Below are 19,730 nucleotides of genomic sequence, written 5' to 3'. Positions count from 1 at the left end.
AAGAGGAGAAGCTCAAGCTTTGAATCCTAAGCTTGTAAAGCAGCCGAGTCGGGTCCGAGGGTCGGATCCGAAACCCACAAGTTGAGGAAGAATAAAATGACATTGGATTTTGATTCATCTGCTGTTTGAGATCAAGGTGGAACCAAAGTGTGTTTAGCAAAAAGCTGTAATCTTAAAATCGCTATGGGTTGGTTATTCACTGGCAAGGTTATATCTCACACATTAAATGGCATTCTAAAGATCTGGTAGGAGAAGTCTTCCTCTTGTCTGTTAATATACTTTGCTACTTTGGCACTTTCAAATTGTATTAAGGATATCTTGATGCAAATATTCGACTAATGCCTTCAAAGCCAATTCCACAACCTGCATTTCCTTTTGGCTGTATATCTTGTCTGGGTTTAGGGAGGACTTTCAAACCCTGTGTTTTTCAATAATTCCATATATGCACTGAACGCAACATGGAAAACATCTGTCATAACCAAATGAGACAAGAGGAGTAACAACTGTCCTTTTTCTTGTCTGCCTCTTAAAGGCATCCTTCCACTGACTGATTTAATTTGAGTTTTCCAGACATTTCGATGATTGTCTTTGTGTACATCTACAGGGAGCTTTGAATGGTATCTCTGGATCTCAATGATGTAAATTAAGAGGAACAGATTCATTTTCCAAGGAAAGCACATCCTGATTCCAAAGTAAAAAAAAAAACCTTCTGCTACATATTTATGCATGCAATACCACAGCACTGGCACAAATGACACAGAAGGCAAAGAAACAATGAAGCTTTCTATGCAATCACACTGAAAAAAGGCAGTATGTCTTAAATGTTGTTCAAGGACATACATTTTACTAAAATTACTAAAATTATAGCCCAAGGGGAAAAAATAACCCTAGAAAAAAGCTACTGTTGTGCAGGGAATAAACGTCTGCATCAGCTCCCAGATGATGAGAGTTAAGGAATGCAGGAAGGAAATAATTCATCTTAATCTCTTAAGTACTACTCCTTTGAAAAGCAAAGCAAAATCAGTAATTTAGAAACAGGAGGATTCACCTGTGCAGTGAAAAAAATCAGCATACATCATTGAGATCCAAGGATACCATTCAAAGCTCCCTATAGAAGATGTACACCAGTCTAAAAGGCAATTATTGAAATGTCTGGAATTCTCAAATGCTTGCCAAGATGCTCAAGGCCTCCAGTGTTTTTTCTTGTCAAATCCTTTGCAGATTTCACAATGAACCTGTAAGTTGCTAGGTCCTAAACAAAAGACATGCCTGCCCTGTGGTGGTTATTTTATAACTGTGTAACTCATTTTTTTTAAACCAGAAGAATGTTCTATACTTTGAAATGACAAGATCTTTCTCTCTCTCAAGCACACACGCACATTTGCTAGTCTAGTGAAAACCAAAAATAACTCAATCGTAAAGAATCCAAAGAAAATTGCACTAAGTCCACAAAGATTACTTGTAAAACAAATAATAGACCTGGGAAGGTGTACAATAAAGCTCGCAGACAGTCAAATTCTCTTCCTTTAATGTCACAACCAAAGCACAAAAACAAAGCTCTGCATTAACGTTCTGAATTACGCTTTCGTTTGTAAAATTTAAGCAGATGTGTGCTCCAGCTATCACACAAGACCAAGTCCTGAAATTTTACAAATGAAAACGTAATTCAGAACGTTAATGCAGAGCTTTGTTTTTGTGCTTTGGTTGTGACATTAAAGGAAGAGAATTCGACTGTCTGTGAGCTTTATTGTATGCCTTTCAATCGTAAAGAACATACCACACACAGCCAACAACAGAGCAAAAACAGAAGACTGAATGAGAAGGCATGATAAAACTGTGGATTATGGGGGGAACGAATCACGTCTGTACTTCTGATTAAAAAAAAAAAAAAAAACTTGAAAAAATAAAGCTATGACCTGAATAAAGGGCTGGATGACAGACACACAGCAGATAAAGTTGAGTTATAAATTGCTAAAACAAATTTAAAGGAGCCAAACATTTCTGGTGCTCGCTCAACAAGCAGAAATAGAACATTATCTATTTATTTATATTTGTCGACCAAGACAGTTCAACTGAGGTAAAGGCTATTGTCAACACAGCAGGCATTAGAGGCATGCATATTTTTAAGAATTAGTTATATATTTTTCAAACTGCATAGTTACACTGTAGAGTGGAAAACGTAAAAATAATTAGCAGCACACTGGATAACTGAAGTGTGTAATAACTTTGTGAATGTGTAGAGTAGGTGGTTTCAGGGGAAGATTATGAATAAAGATTATGAAAACAGGTTAGAAGATGTCAAGTGAGGGAGGAATGAAACTGTGAGAAATACAGGATAAATTAGAATTTGGAATTTTAGTAGAGAACTGGATTATTGTTCGGGGAAAGTGGCGAAGCTCATGCTCAGGTGTTGCATAAACACATCCAATAAGAGGACATACATGTTTTTAGTTTGGTGGAAAGATAGGTATTCAAGAGTTCTCCCTTAAGTCAAGGTTGGGGGGGATAGAATTCTAGAGTATGGGGCAGTGTAGTGCGCACTATAGTTAAGTGGAAGGAGGTGCACCCTGAAAAAGTTTTTATGAGCCGAGTTTACTTCAAACTGTGTCCAAGAAGTTCTACTGTATTGAAGAGGCCAAACTATTTCATACTGGATTGACACTACACAAAACTAATATCATATCATGACTGGCCAAAAAGCATGCCTGAAATGAATGTTTTAGGCTGCTATTTTTCTAACATACACTCACATGCAGTCAAGACAGGGTACTTCAGTACCAAAAAGCTGCAAAAATATACTATGCTTTCCTGTTAAAAAAATATATTTTGCTCATCAATTATGAAGGAAGGCAAACGCAGCCATCTAGATTACATATAATGAGAAAATCACCAAGCTACACATTTACATAGACAGGAAGATGCCATTATTACTCAGGATACAGAAATGAAAGACTAATGTTTCTTTAATGTTAACACTGAAGTAAGTACCACTGGAGCAGCAGGCTAGAAAAGCAGTTGATAGCAAAGAAGCAGCAACATTACACTTCTGCAAGAATCCTCCCCAAAGAAAGTCCTGTTGTTGACAGTCATTCTCTGAAATGATTCTGAAGAGCTGCATAACAATGATTATAATGAGCTGCCCCTACCTGTTATGCAGGTGAACTATGTGATTACAGATGCACACTTGATGGAAGGGATCATTCTTCCAGATAAAAAATATCTAAAGATACGCCATCAATGTACATAACGATATGTGGATGTTCTATGTTTATTAACTGTTGAACAAGACCTGGTCAGCTAAAATCAAACTCAACAAAACCATAGAAACAAAATGCATAATAACTTTAATGCACATAGTCTAGTATGTTAATCTACACAGGTGATTTTGAGAAACAATTCCAAATTTTATACCCTGATTCTGGAATGTTCTCTAACAAATGTAAGAAATGAGTAATTTGTGGTGAGTAAAAAGTTTAGAGAATGGAACATTACCTGTTTAGCCTCCATCAGATCAAGATTCTGTGATTCAACTTGCTGCTCTTTCACTCTTAGTTGTTGTTGCAGTGTGGAGATTGCTTTGTTTCGTTCATTCAGTTGCGACTGTAAATTGTCTAGATTCATCTGCAGCTAAATATAATTAACAAGTTTTATCATCATAAAAATGCATTACACATGGTCAAAACCTCACTCCTTTTAGGAGGTTTGCAATCAAAACATTAAGACTCAGCATTTCAAATTTGTAAATATTTACAACAAAATAGAAGTTATGTTCTTACCATAACGTTCCATGTTAGTTGTCTTCTTCTCGCCTTCTTTCTTGCTGGATGGGTTCGGAGCCGACCTCGGCTCCGACTCGGCCACTCTAAAAGCTCGAGAGTTGGTTCCACCGGCTCGAGGCTCCCCTTATATCCCACAATGCTAGGCGTGTATTACCTCAGATCTCGTTTGTAAGCTAGGCCCAGCCAATAATAAATCCAGAACTACTGGAAAAGGGAAAAACCACCTCTATAAAAAGAAAGGAAGAAAGTGACCTGAAAACTGATGAAGGAATATATGCAAAGTATAGCATATACATATATACAATAGAGGTGGAAGAAAGAGAGGTCACAATCAAACTCCTCTAGGTCTGTCCAGGCTAGGGGGAAGGAGGGTGGGGCCTTAAGAAAGAAGGCGAGAAGAAGACAACTAACATGGAACGTTATGGTAAGAACATAACTTCTATATGTTAAGTTGTCCATCTCGCCTTTATTCTTGCTGGATGGGACCGCGTCCCTAGCACCTTGTCCCGGGTGACCTATCGGAACAGACTCTTGAGTACAGTGGAACCAAAATTAGCTCTATGTCTAGAAGCTAAATCCAACTTATAATGAGAAATGAAAGTGTGAGGAGTAGCCCATGTAGCTGCCGCACAAATGGTATCAATAGGCAGCCTGTCTTGGAAAGCTATAGAAGTAGCCAAAGCTCTAGTCGAATGGGCCTTTGGTTTGTTAGGCAACTTTTGGTGTCTAATTTCATACACAAAGGAAATCAGGGATGTTAGCCATCTGGAAAGTGATATCTTCAAAACTGAAAGGCCCTTTCTGCCTTCTGCATAAGAGACAAACAACTGGTCAGTTTTTCTGATCTGTTTGGTCCTATCCAAATAATACCTTAATTGACGATGGACATCTAGCCAATGCAATTTTTGTTCAGACCGGTTAGAAAAATTAGGAAAAAACACAGGGAGGTCAAGGTTTTGATTCAGATTTGTCGCAGAGGCTACTTTAGGTAAAAAGGATGGATTGGTCCGTAAGGATACCCTATCCTTATGAAACAAAAGATACGGTGGTCGACTGCTGAGTGCATGAAGCTCTGAGACCCTTCTAGCTGAAGTAATGGCTACCAGAAAGAGAGTCTTCCAGGATAGCAATTTCATTGAACAGGAGGCTGCAGGTTCAAAAGGGGGAAGTATTAAAGATGTGAGAACTAAATTAAGGTCCCAAGAGGGAGGAGGATTTCTTATAGGAGGTCTAAGAAGAAAAACTCCCTTCAAGAAAGCTTTGCAAAGCTTGTGAGACATGATGGCAGAATCTGAGGTGCCCACATGAAAGTTAGATATAGCTGCCAATTGAACTTTAAGAGTAGAAGGAGATGAACCTGCATGGAAGAGTTCAGCTAGAAAGTCAAGGACTATTTGGATGGAAGCAGTGAAAGGATCTATGTCCTTTCCTTGAGCCCAATAGGCGAAACGTTTCCACTTACTAAGATAAATCTTCCGAGTGGAAGATTTATGGGAAGCTATCAAAATATCTCGAACAGAGGGAGATATTTGAGGAAGCCTGGCTAAGGTTGGAATTGGAAGAACCAAGCAGTGAGGTTCAGAGAGGGAGGGCGATGTAACTGACCCGATTGATGGATCAAAAGATCTGGAACTAGGTCCAGATGCCAAGGTTGCTCCAACAGAAATTGATGTAGAAAGGGGAACCAAACCTGTCGAGGCCAGTAAGGAGCAATGAGGATCAATGAGGCCTTCTGAGCGATAGCTTTCTGTATCACTTGAGAGATTAGTGGGAAGGGAGGAAATGCATACAGAAGACCCCGGGGCCAAACTTGGACTAGAGCGTCTCTGCTGGGCTGGCCTGGTAATGGGAATAGGGTGAAATAATCTCTGCACTTGCTGTTTTGGGGAGTAGCAAAAAGGTCGCAGCAAGGCTGACCCCACTTGAGAAAAATTTTCTCCAAAATAGAATCTTTCAGAGACCACTCGTGAGGCATGAGGATAGTTCTGCTCAACTTGTCCGCGATTAGATTGGACTTCCCGGGGATGTGCGTTGCTATCAGAAACCGCTGAGAAGAAATCGCCCATTGCCACAGTCTGAGTGCTTCTCGACATAGGGGATAGGACCTGGTTCTGCCTTGTTTGTTGATATACCACACTACAGACATGTTGTCCGTCTGGATTGCTATCGTTCCCAAGGGAAGAGAGTCTTGAAGGGCTTGCAATGCTAAAAGCACTGCTCTCATCTCTAGAACATTTATATGCAAGTGGCGTTCGTCTGGTTGCCATATGCCCTGGACTGTTCTGCCCTGATAATGCCCCCCCCACCCGATCAGGGAGGCGTCCGTTGTCAGAGTAGCAACCGGAGGGGAAGGAACAAAGGGTCTTCCCAGGAAGAGCTGGGGGGAAGAAATCCACCAAAGAAGATGATTCTTGCATGCTTGCGTAATCATAATGGTGTGGGACATCGGAAGTTGCTGGTACGACCATTGTGTGAAGAGCATCCATTGAAGGATTCTCATGTGGAATCTGGCTAATAGAAGTAGAGGGATAGCAGCCGCCATAATCCCCAGTACTTTCAGAACTAATCTGGCTTTGACTCTGTTGCTGTGGAAGAGAAGGGAGACCAGTTTGCGTATGTCTGCTATTCTTTGGTCTGTTAGTCTCGCAGACATGTTGACTGTGTCTAGATTTGCGCCTATGAAGGTAATAGCACGACAAGGCGACAAAACAGACTTTTCGCAATTTATTGAGATGCCTAACTTTTGACAAATGCAAAAGGTGTAGTCTCTGGCCATTAGAAGATGATGCTTGGTAGGAGCTGTGAGGAGCCAGTCGTCCAAATATGGAAACACCTGGAATCCTTGACGTCTCAGGTGAGAAGCTACCACTGCCATGCATTTGGTAAACACCTGGGGGGCAGTGGTGAGACCAAAGGGCAGGGCTCTGAATTGAAAGTGACTGGTTCCCAGCCGGAAGCGGAGGTATCTCCTGGAGCGTCTGTTCATTTTTATATGATAGTACGCATCTTGGAGGTCTATAGAGCACATCCAGTTTTCCTTTCCCAATAGGGGTAGGATGGATTGTAGCGTGACCATCCGAAATCTTGTTTTCTTGACTGACTTGTTCAAGATACTAAGATCCAAAATGGGTCTCCAGTCCCCTGTTTTCTTTGGAACCAAAAAGAATTTGGAGTAGATTCCGGATCCTTGCTGGTCTGCTGGCACTGGCTGAATGGCTCTTTTTGCAAGCAACTTTGATATTTCCAACGCTGCTTGATCCCTTTGAGCGGGTGGAACATCTGGAAGGGATTTTTGATTGATTTGGAATACGAAGAACGGAATGGAATAGCCTTGAAATGATGGACTGTACCCACTTGTCTTGAGTTAGGGATCGCCAGGCTTCTGGGTACAGTGACAATCTTCCCCGACTGCCTCCGAAGGTAGACAGTCGGGCAACACCTCAGGGATGCTGGAAGGGCTTATCGGAAAAGTTTCTCGATTGCCCTGGTTCTGCGGACCCCCTGCCTCTAGGGCGGCGTCTACCATTATTGTTCCCCCTCTGCCTCTGGAGGGAACCGACTCTGTCGCCAGGCAAAGTCCCTTGAGATTGTTTGGAACCACATTTTCCCACTTTTCTGGCCTTTGGGGTAAGGCCTAGAAGGAGTAGAAAAACGGACTCCGACGGCAGAAAGAGTTTTGCCATCCGTCTCGCACCTCGTCAAGGTTTCTTTCACTTGAGGACCAAAGAGATGATCCATCAAACGGGAATTAGTGAAAGACGTTTTAAAAGGGTCCGCAAAATTGCATAGCCGCATCCAGGCATGCCGGCATAAGGCGACACCTGTCCCTGCGGCTCTGCTCGCTCCATCAGCCGCATATGAAAGGAGGCACATGGAGGAGTTAGCTATAGAGTTTAGGGTAGCCAGCTGAGCGTTCATCTTGTCCTGAAAACCCGCAGCTGTAGGGTCCTTCAACATCTCACTCGCTTCCTTGATCAAGTCTCTTTGAAGACGAGTGAAATGGCATAGGTAGTTCAGCGAACGCATAGCAAAGGTCGCTGACGAAAACATCCGCTTCCCGTACCTGTCCATAGACCTAGATTCCTTGTTAGGAGGATGGACAGGCACCGAAGGATCAGCTAGTTCCTTCTTAGTGGCAGCAGCTACCACCATAGCATCCACAGAAACTCCCTTGGTCAAACATTGCTTATCTGCTGGTGCTGTGATAAACTTTGAAGGTCTCCTGGGGGTGGGGTCCACTGAGTCAGGAGCCGTCCAAGCCTTTTGCTACCACCTGCATGAGGGGTCAAAGGGGGACACCCAGGAGGTGGAAGGGCGAGAGCCAAACACCTCAAGATACACAGATTCATCCTCCGAAGGGTTAAGGGCTGGCCAATTTCCCCTCTGTTTCAGGATCTCTAGAATGTCTGCAAAGGAGACATCTTCAGAAGGGAACGGGGAACCCTCGGAATCCTCTAAATCTGTGTCAGAGGTGACAGACTCAGGTGAGTCTATGTGCTTCCTCTTACACTTTCTCTTCGTAGGGGACTCCCCTGCCAATTCAGGAGAGGCCTCAGAAGAGGATGAGATCCCCACAGGGGATTCTTGAGGAGCTGGCTCTCTGCGGTCTGGGATGAGGGAGTGAGTAGACATAACCTGAGGCACCGAAGAGGGAGGGGGACGGAGCCGACTGTGGAGTTGAACCAGGTTCCAACACACTCCGCATGACCTCGAGCACCCCTGTCAGGCAGAGCCAGAGGTCCCCGCTCCGAAAAGCTGAGAACCTCCCTCGGCACCGACAGTGATGGCTCCGAGGCCAATGTCGGAGCCGAACTCACCAGCGCCGAAGCACCGAGAGGGAGAGCGGGGTCGGACAAGGGTCCAATGCCACTCACCCCCTCGGAGCAGACGAGGGAAGTCCGGCGCCGAGATTCTTCAAAGGAAGAAATCGGAGCCGACGACGGAACCGAAGACAATTGTATCGGTTCCGACGCTACCACAGTCTCGGTTCCGAAACGCCCCGGCTCCGAGATCAAAGGAGTCGGAGGAGGAACATTTTGAGGGATAGGCTCAAGCATCGACTGATGAGTCGGGCTCTGAAGCATTTGGGCCAGTGCCTCGGACTTAAGAAGTCGACTCACTACCCTCTGAAGGTCATGATCCGAAAGCCTCGATGATCTAGAGGAGTGAGATCTATGGCTCCGTTCAGACAGCAAGGGAGACGCTGGAGCCGAATGAACGGAGCCAAGGGACGGTGACCTAGACCTCTTTCTAGATGTCGGTTCCGACCCAGGAATTTCCAATGCCTCGGCTCCAGCCGGAGCCGAGGGAACCACAGAAGTTGCAGTCCGAGACTCATCGGCTCCAGCCGGAGCCGATGTAGCAGTAGGTTTCGAAGCCTTAGGCCTTGACTCAGAAGCTGGAGACGAGGACCTAGAAGCCTTAGAGGGTTTGCCCGAAGTAGCAGAAGGGGAACCCTCAGGCTTAAGCAAACCTCTTAAAATAAGTTTGTTTTTTTCTTTCCTGCAGGACTCTAGGGCTGAAGCCATGGCATACAGCACAAGAGTCCTGCAGGTGTAAAGGTCCCAGGCAGTATACACAAGAAGTGTGACTGTCTGTCAGAGACATTTTCTGACAGCACGAGTCACACTTCATTAAGCCTGAGACCTTTGACTACTTAGACATTTTCAAGGAAAGTGTAACCACACACAAACACACCGATTACACTGTTCACAAGGTTAACTAAAAAAAAGGAGATTAGTTCTTTTTCAGATCCCTAAAAAACAACACATACACTCCACTAAGGGGATGGAAGGGCCCGAAGGCCTGAGGGAAGAACTAATAAGTTCTTGTGGAAAAAAGGGTGGATAAACAGGGAGGAAAGGGTCAAAATCCACTAAGTTAAGGGAAATAACTATAAAAGACTAAACTAAGGGGGTTTAATTTCACTATAGATTAATCTATAATAACTGACCTGAAGCCGGTAGAAACCATACACCTCGATCGCTGTAGCGGCAAACGAGATCTGAGGTAATACACGCCTAGCATTGTGGGATATAAGGGGAGCCTCGAGCCGGTGGAACCAACTCTCGATCTTTTAGAGTGGCCGAGTCGGAGCCGAGGTCGGCTCCGAACCCATCCAGCAAGAATGAAGGCGAGATGGACAACTTAACATCATCTGTTACGTCTGTGGATGGTCATCTATAATGCTCTACAATATGGAAATTTCACAAAGATTCACAACACAGCCTCGACTGCAATGTAACCTTGGCTATTTTGCAGTGATGCATCTGCACTGTGTGCATATAATATGCATTGTGCCCGACATGCCAGGTAACACATCAAGTGACTCATTATACTATAACTACGTCGGCAAGCTCTGTAATACCATCCCGATATAAGTTAGACAAGTAAACAAACTGAATGTCTTTAAACTGGAACTGTTCTTGCTAAACCCCAGGCTAAATATAAAGAATTTTAACCCTTTAATTTCCTCTCAAAGTCAACTCAGTTTATTCCTATACCCAACTATGCCTCTATTTATTTCTCTCTCTCCATTTTTCCAATTCACTCAATCTAACTCTTTATATATTAACCAGAATCTCTCTCTCCTCATTAATACAGCTCCCAATTTAGGAAGCCACCTTTCACCATTTTTATTTAGCTTTTGTCATAACCCAAACTTTAGAATATATTGTTGATTATGATTTACTAGTGGACTACCTTCGTCCACACAATAATTTGACTGTACTAAATCTAAAACGTTAGTGCTATTCCCTGCATTTTCTCATTTGTAAATATGTCCTGTATTTCTAACATTATTTACAAAGTGTTGCATACCTTTTGTAATTCTTGAAATTTTCTGTAGTCAACAGTCCTATGTAACTATTGTAAATTTTGCAGAGATTTTTCTCCCTGTGCCTCCTCTGAACTGCAATTTTTTTGCCTAGTCGGACCTTCCCTGTAATTAACTAAATAAATAAATTGATGTGATTCACAAACAACTAGGCAGATGTAATTTATGATGGCAGCAGAGGTAGTAGCTTGGCATCAGCCATTCCTTGGTTCATTAAAACTCAGTGATGATATGCTGTTGACCTATATCAGTTTTAAAGTAACTGGTTGTGACAGAGCATGAACTTTACCTTGGCTTAGTAACGCCACTGGGCTAGACCCCAGACTTCAAGATAACTCTAAAAGTGAAAGATATACGTACGTAGGAGAGACACATGGTGGAAACTACATGGCCTACAGTAACCTAGACAAACATGGAAAGTAGCTGAACAGCAAGAGGCAGCCACCAGGTATTTAGTAAAGAGATGGTCTGCAGAATGTTAGTCTGAATCTGACTGTTTGGCTGCTGCTAATTACAACAGATACAGTTAGCCATACAAAATACTCAAGCTTTTTCAGCAGGCAAAAAATGTATGGGCATACATCACTGGCGTGACAGCTAAATTTTCATACAAGTAAACGCTGAATTAACCTTTCTTTGTATAGAAGTGCCTTGACTGTAAGTAGTTTTAAAGGCACAAACATAAGATGTTCCCACTATATCACTTGATCTTCAGATCTTTGGTAAATCTACAATTGGGTTCATCTGAATCTATAGCTAAACAATGTAGCTCCCTAGTTTTCTTTAAAACCAGTCTAGATACGTGGATGGAGATCAGTAAATTCTCCCTGGTTTGTGAAATCAGGCCCTTACAGACATGGGAAGCAAACAGCTACGTTTTGAATGGCTAGGCCCTTATTGGTCTACTGGACTGACTGCAAACACCACATCAAGAAATGCTGCAGTGGGAATAAATGAGTCAAGTCGACAAACACTTAGGATTTTAACAGAATAACAATTTTTTAGGGGGCAAGACTCCTCTTCAGCACTTATAATCCAGCACCACTAATATATTAATTTTGAAACTGTACAGCTTTAGGGATAAGGATACATTTCCTTAGCTCTACACTCTGCAGTCCTGCAATTTTGCTTTTCAAATGTATAACATCTAAAAATGAGTTGATTTCACCTGATCAACAATTCCCATTTTGATTAAACCGGATGCAGTCAGACAGAGGTCCCCATTCATACTCTCTTCTGTCCAGTTCGACTTTTTTTCTGAAGCTCCTGTGCTTGGCGGCATTCAAACAATATGCCTGTGTATGTTGTGATATCAGGCACCAACATGAGGAGAGCATACTAAGCGTCCTTTGAACACCCTCAAACAATGAACAAACGCCCTTCCTGCAAATGAAGAATACAGATACAATACCCACACTGTATAAAACAAGGCATATAAATATGGATCCATGACTAAGGTTCCATACATAAGTTACTGGCACTCAAAAGTACCATTACTAAGTATCAAACAAAGTGAAATGGTGACTACCACAACTAACGTGTTCACAATTAAAGCATTCTCTTTCTGCAACTTTAAACCCGCGACTACTAAAATATATCGACTTAGAGACTGTTGTACATTACCAAAAAGTGAATTTGTTGAAATGACCACAATCTCGATCTTTAAACAAAAATAAACCTACATACGTTTGATTGAATATTATGGCACCAAACAAAACTCACAGTTAAGCTTGGCACCATATAAAAACAGATTTGCCCAACTCACAATGAACTCCAACAGCAGACTGCTGGATAGGGGGCCATACAAACACAGGAGAGTAGGAAGGCATTTTAGTTTTAACTCACTAAGGAGCATTCTATAACAGATCAGCTAATATGGTAACATACTCATTACATCTAACATCGATGCCTCTTCTTTAGCAAGTCTAAGAATGGACTGAATCCCAAACAGTAAAAACATCAACTGAACCTGAAACAGTAATAATACCCGAGTGGAGAAAGCTCAGAAGTCTGAGTCTTCAAGTACAAAGGTAAACCTGAATTCTTCAGCCTCAATCCCAGCCCCAGCAACTATGTCTGGTGAAGCTGTAATTAATATCAAATGATCATGGCACACATTTCTGCAGTGGAGACATTCCTGATGAAAGCAATGAAAGCAGACATATCTCAGATGGCCTGGTTTTGACAGTGGAATTTTTCAATAGTAGTAGGCCACACAATGGTGCAAGATAATGCCAAGAAAAAAAATTGTAAGCAATCAAGAGATTACTCTTAAGCCACTAGCACCTCTTATTCCACTGCAACATTCACATCTTTAGGTATGTAAACTACATTAATATGATTGTGAAAAATACTAAACCTAAGGGCACAATACCTTTTGTTGCTTCCTTGTTCAGGCTGCTAAGCACATGACCTTTTGCACCTTTTGCACTGGCAGGAATAACCAGCACTGAACAGAGATAAAAGGACTTCTATAACAAACCTCCCACAGCCCTAAAATCTAATCCTAAAAAATTCTGGAACTCTATTAACCAATTATAATATCCCGGTAGTCTTAGCTCTCCCAATCCATGCCCAGACAAAACATCTAAAGAAACTGCCACTATCTTCAATACCAATTTTATCGATTCAATATCTAAGCTACTCAACCCTAACCCAAACTCCTCTACTACTAACATCTCCAACTTTTCTGAACCTACTAACAGTATCTCCTGAAATACATTCTCCCTCAAACCTGTACCTTCTAGCTACATCAAAACTCTACTCTCTAAATTAAAACCATGCTCAGCATCAGCTGATGATATTTCTTCCACTTTTCTTCTATTACCAGTCAGTTGACTCTCTTGCTCTCCCTGTATCTATCCTAATTAAATCGCTCTGTCTCTGAATCTAAAGTCCCTTCCATCTGGAAACAATGCTACACTCTTTCTATACACAAAGGAAGTAACTCCTCTGATATCTCCAACTTTAGACCTATCGCTAACCTCTTCCCCTCTCTCTAAAGTACTAGAAAAATGTATTCATAAACAAGTTATGCAGTATCTAATACAGGAAAATCTGCTTACACCCACTCAACACGGCTTCAGACCCTAACATAGCACCACTACAGCTCTATTATCTTTCCTCAAACACTGTCTCTATAGCCATGGATGACCATAAACTTATTTCTTGCCTATTCTTGGACCTCTCAAATGCTTTCAACACTGTCTCACACACTCTTCTGCTGCACAAACTGCATAACCTCAACTTCTCCTCTGATAATGTTGCATGGTTCTCCAGCTACCTCACTGATAGATCTCAATCAGTGATATGGCACTCTGCACTCTCCCCTCCTCTCCCTGTAAAAATGGGTGTACCTCAAGGGTCTATCCTAGGGCCTTTACTTTTTAATATCTTTACTAATCAGCTCTATAACTCCTGTCCTCAGTCATCTTTAGTGCAATACGCAGATGACACTGCAGTCATTACCACAGCCAACTCTCCCTCTAAGCTCTTCTCAGCTACTCAGGCATCTTTTAACTTAGTTGAAACATGGCTCTTCAACAACCAGCTCATCCTTAACCCTAAAAAAAACAAAGCTGTTACTCTTCCTACCTAAAACGTTCAACAATATTAAACCATCCTTCTCCATACAGTCCCTTAATAACACTCCCATTCAGGTAGAATCCAGCACTAAGCTCTTAGGCGTAACCATCAACGATCAGCTTAAATTGGACTTGCAAGTTAATAACTGTATCAAAAAGATTCATTAAAAACTACGGCTCCTTTAGTGTAACAAGAAATTCTTTACCTCTGAAGCCAAGACTACTCGCCCTCTTACCTACCTTCTACCCAGTCTAATGTACAACTCTCAAATTCTCACAAATCTTAACTCAACAATCCTGACAACACTCGAATCTACCTACAAGGTAGCTAGATTTGTCTCTCTCTAAAACACCTTAACTGGCTTGAATTACCCCACCAGCTTCTTCTTCTCTCAGCTCCAGATCATCCATTCTATCCTATACCAGCCTTCGTACTGCCCAGCACTATCCCCTCTCATCTCCCATTATTCTCCCTCCAAGACCACTCTGAAGCTCTAACCAAGACCTACTACAAATCTACAAACCCAAGTCTAAATTTGGACATAACATGTACAGCTATCACCCCACTATTGCCTGGAATAGGCTCCCACTAGAAATGATGACCCTTACACATCCTAAACAATTTAAGACAGCCACCAAATAGCACTTTAAAAGTCACTAGTCCTGTCAATGCACTCTCCCTCCTTAAACATCCCCTACGTCCCATACCTTAATCTACTTTCTGCCCTTAATTTACTCTTCTCACTAGCTCTCTCTAATCTTCCTTGACTACTCTTTCTTCTGTCTTCTAAAACCTATTAAGCAAATCATCTCAGAAAAACATTCTATTGTAATTGTCTTGCCTTCATGCAACTACATTATGATAAAACTGGGTTTTTGTAACCACTTACCCCAAAAACTATATTCATCTTAATGACATATTTCCTTTTATACATCTTGAAAGAGCTTTGCTATATTCCTGATTACTGACACTGTACAACATTGCATTGTTACTTAATGCCTTGTAATAATCCTGTAACATTGCTGTTTAATGCTAATTTATAATGAAAATTGTATATGTTGGAGCTTTTCTCCCCGGGCCTCTACTGAAAAAGGGCTCTTCAGCTCAGTCAGACAAACCCGGTCAACAAATGTAAAATAAAAATAATAAATAAATAAAATAAAATATTTAATTCAATGTCAGTGAAGGTGACCCTCTATGTCAGGATCACAGTAGACTTCTCCCACTTTATAAGTAAACTCCCAACATGGCAACCACGGTCATGTGCACACCAGAAATGCCATCTGACACTAGGCATCCAGATAACAATACACATGGAGCTCCTTCTCCAGTAAGGCTTCCTCCATTGTGCTGAACACATCACTAAACATTTCGGATACAGAGGAACTCCACATGCAGCACCATGCTACTAACCCACTGTCAGCCACAGATATTTCCCGAATGAACCTCGGAAAGAAGTGTGTCAGACAGTATTCAGCAAGTCCTCTGAAATCATCCAGGTAGAGCGGAAGGTGAGACTCCCCTGGAGAGTCGCCACCCAGAACATATACCAAACAAGCTTGTTAAAGTAATTGAGAGCCAGCAGGGCAGAGAATGCTTCTGTTCCACTCAGAAATAAAGAGAGGCAGATGTAGAATGCTAAGCCTTGTTGTGAAGGAGGAACAGCCTCTACTGTCCAATAAGGTTGCCCCAAGTACTCTCTAAAGGAAGTGAGAGCTGTAGAGGATCATAAAGGTCTCCTCCATATTAGTGAGACTCTACTTCTTCAAGAGGTCAGCCAGCAAATGCTGTGAAACCTTGTTTATTAGTTTAGCATTTGTTTACATGAATAGCGCAATTGAGCATAGCCCTTTTACACCACAGGCCTGGACAGAAAAACTCCATACAGAGTACATATGACACAATTATAACACTAATGTCTAGTAAGATGCAATATGAAAATCATAAGATATATACAACTAAAAAACTGATCAAAGTAAAATCACCTCCAATAACTATGTACCTGAACTACAAGGTCCGACTATTAGATGGAAGAAGCTGATACCTACTTCTGGAACACACAAATATTACTGTAGCAGAATAGGTAGTTCAAAAGTATAATGCAGCACATGGAGCAAATACACAGAAAAATAAGTTGTGCCTGACCATCATGTTCCATCTGTGTTGTCAGTCTTCACTAATCCTTGACAGTGGGCTCAGTTCCAAGCCTTGGAACCGACTCAGCCATTATTCCAGCTCACGCCTGCCAAAAACTCTCGAGCTAAGCTCTACCCACAATGCTCCTCACCAAATTACCTCAGATCGAGTTTGCAAACTAAAGTGACAGACAAGAAATGATAGATAAGAGACCACATCTTTGTCCCCATTATGAAGCCAGTCTTTGGGAATATTTGATCCACAGAGTTCTAAACGCAGGGGGAAGGAGGGAGGGAGGGAATGTCAAGGATTAGTGAACATCGACAACACAGATGGAACATTATGGTAAGACATAACATCTTTATCTGATGTTGTTAATCTTCACATAATCTTTGAATATGGCACAGAGTCCCTAGCTACCTGAATCTTGGAAGGTCTCCTAGAAGAATATTCCTGAGCACCATCAAGCCAAATGACGCACGTCCCCTAAAGACCTGGTCCAGTCTGTAATGAGTAATAAAGGTATGAGAAGATCCCCATGTTGCTACTACACAAATATCATCTAAAGAAACTCGAATGAAAAACTGCAGATGCTGCTATTGCTCTCACTGAATGTGCTTTTACAGGTCCTGGTGGGTGCAGCCCTGTTCTGTTGCAAACAAAGGTGATACAGTCCTTTAGCCATTTTGCCAGGCTAACTTACTGGACTGCCTAAAGATACTGTGGAAAAGGCAATAAATAATTGGCCAACTTTCTAAAATCCTTTGTTCTGTGAAGGTAAAAACATAATTGTCTGTGTACCTTTAGTAAGTGAAGACAGTAGTCTCCTTTGTTGGAAAAAAGACTGGGAGATGTACAGCCTGACTGATGTTCGACTTGGAAACAACCTTTGGTAGGAAGGAAGGATTTGTCCAGTGGGAGACCTTGTTCTTATGAAATAATAGGGTGATTTGCAGGACAAGGCTTGTGTTTTTGCTATTCTCCTGGCAGAAGTGATAGCTATTAAAAATAAGGTTTTCCAGGAAAAGAATTTTAAGTCACAACTTGCTAAAGGTTCGAAAGAGGGAGAAGTAAGAAATTATAGTACCAAACTCAAATCCCATGGGGTCAGAGGGTTCTTTAAATGGCGGTCTAAGCATTAAGGTTCCATTCAAAAAGACTTTACAAAGTTTATGCGACATAAGTGCTGAACCTCTGAAGCCAATATGGAGGCTAGAAATCACAGCAAGATGCACCCGAATCGTAAAGGCTGATGATCCAGACTCAAAGTAAGGCAAAAAAGTCTAAAATGTTAACAGGCACTGAATATGGGTCAAGATCACAGTCTAGCGACCACTTAATAAACTTTAGCCACTTGTTATGGTACAATTTGCTAGTTGAAGGTTTGTAGTGGACTAGAATGATGCACTGGAACAGGGAGGTGAAGGAGGGATGCTTGGCAATTATGGGAACTGGAGAAGCCATCAGTGAGCTTGAGATGTTGTACATTGGCATGAATCAGTCCCCCCGGGTGGGACAATAAGTCTGGAGCTCGGTCCAGTATCCAGGGTTTCCAAAGCAGATGAGGCCATAGTAACGGAAAACAGATCTGTCGAGGCCAGAATTGGGCAATAAGAATTATTCTGTTCTTTGACCTGGTGGCTTTCTTTAGAAAACTGACATATCAGTGGAAAGGCATATAATAGACCTGGTGTCCAATCATGAAGGAGAGTGTCTCTGGGTGACTTCCGGGGGGGTGGGGGGTGGATTAGGGAAAAATAACTGCTGCACTTGTTGCTTAGAGGGGACGTGAACAGGTCGCAGCAAGGCTGACAGCAGTGACGGAATATCTTGTCTGTCACCACCGGATTGAGAGACCACTCATGAAGCATGAGGATGGTTCTGCTCAATTTGTTCCTGATCACGTTGGAGCTCCCTGGAATGTGCATTGCTATCAGAAAGCAGTCGGAGGAAATCACCCACTGCCAAACTCTGAGCACTTCTCATCAAACAGTATGACCTGGTTCTCCCTTGCATTTTGATGCACCAGACTACAGACATATTGTCTGTTTGTATTGCAATCGTTCCCAAGGGGAGGGTTTCTTGAAATGCCTGCAATGCTAACAGCACCGCTCTGATCTCTAGGACACTGACATGGAAGTTGGCCTCCAGATGGGACCAAATGCCTTGGACTGTTTTTCCCAGAAAATGCCCCCCCCCCCCCCCCCAATCTGGGACACGTTCATAGTCACTATGGCTTGGGGTTGAGGAGGGACAAAGGGATGGCCCGATACCTTGTTGGAGTGAAGCCACCAACTTAGGTTTTCCTTGCAACGATTGGTAATCGAAATCAGATGGGATATAGGCTGACTCAATAAGGACCATTGGGAGGCCAGAAGCCATTCAAGAATTTGCATATGATATCTGGCTGGGGGAACCAGAGTGATAGAGGCTGCCATTGACCCTAGAGAGCCTGTAGAATGAGTCTTGCTGCTACTTTCTTGCTTCGAATGATTTGGCTCTCCTGTGATCTGATCCTTTGAAGCCTTTCTAGGGGAAGTGATGCAAAGTCAGTGACTGTGTTGAGCACAGCTCCAATGAATTCCAAGTGTTGTGATGGTTTTAGATGGGATTTTTCATAGTTTATAGTAATTCCTAAGCTGAAGCAAAAGAGAAGATTGCAATCTCATACCTTTAGGAGTTGACGTCTTGTGGGAGCGATAAGGAGACAATCATCTAGATATGGAAACACCCGGAATTCTAGCAGTCTGAGATGGGCTGCTACCACTGCCATACATTTGGTCAACACCCTGGGGGCTGTGGTGAGACCAAAGGGCAGTGCTCTGAACTGATAGTGAATGACTACCAGCAGGAAGCGCAATACTCTTCTGTACCGCTTGTCCATTTTTATGTGGTAATAAGCATCCTGAAGATCTACTGAGCACTTCCAACTGTTTTCCAAAAACGGAAGAATAGATAGAACCAAGGCCATCTGTAATTTGGTTTGTTTAACTGATTTGTTCAACTAAGATTCAAAATCAGACTCCAGTCCCCTGTTTTCTTTGGCACTAAAAAAAATCTTGAGTAAATTTCGGATCCTCTCTGGTCTGGTGTGAATGCCTGGGTGACTTTTGTCGAGCAGTTTTTGAAGTTTTAAGACTGCTGCCTCCCTGTGACTGGGTAGAACGTCCGGGATTCTTCTTGGTCTTTTTGGTTCTTCTGAAAGAGGGATGTTTAAACCTCTGGTAATGATCCTCTGCACCCATTTGTCCATTGTTAATTCTAGCCAGGCAGATTGGTGCAGGGATAATTGTCCCCAGACTGCCTCCAGAGGAAGGCAAATTGGTCCTCCCCTCAGGAATGCTGATAGGAGTTACCAGAGAAGTGTCTTTGGAACCCTAATTCTGCAGGCCATT

The 19,730-nt window shown here is 42.4% G+C and overlaps 1 protein-coding gene across 1 annotated transcript in view; it reads right to left on the bottom strand.

Moving 5' to 3' along the window:
• CCDC18 (coiled-coil domain containing 18) overlaps positions 1-19,730 on the bottom strand; it is a 2,776,331-nt gene that overhangs the window by 1,711,399 nt on the left and 1,045,202 nt on the right. Inside the window, exon 8 of the mRNA XM_044086821.1 lies at positions 3,493-3,627. Coding sequence (XP_043942756.1) covers positions 3,493-3,627 — 135 coding nt within the window. The remainder of the gene's footprint in view (positions 1-3,492; positions 3,628-19,730) is intronic.

Source organism: Protopterus annectens, chromosome 10.part0 (assembly GCF_019279795.1).
Source record: "Protopterus annectens isolate FY-2018-M chromosome 10.part0, PAN1.0, whole genome shotgun sequence".
NCBI lineage: Eukaryota > Metazoa > Chordata > Ceratodontiformes > Protopteridae > Protopterus > Protopterus annectens.
The sequence above is the reverse complement of the archived record's forward strand: the minus strand, read 5'-3'. Positions and strand labels throughout refer to the sequence as shown.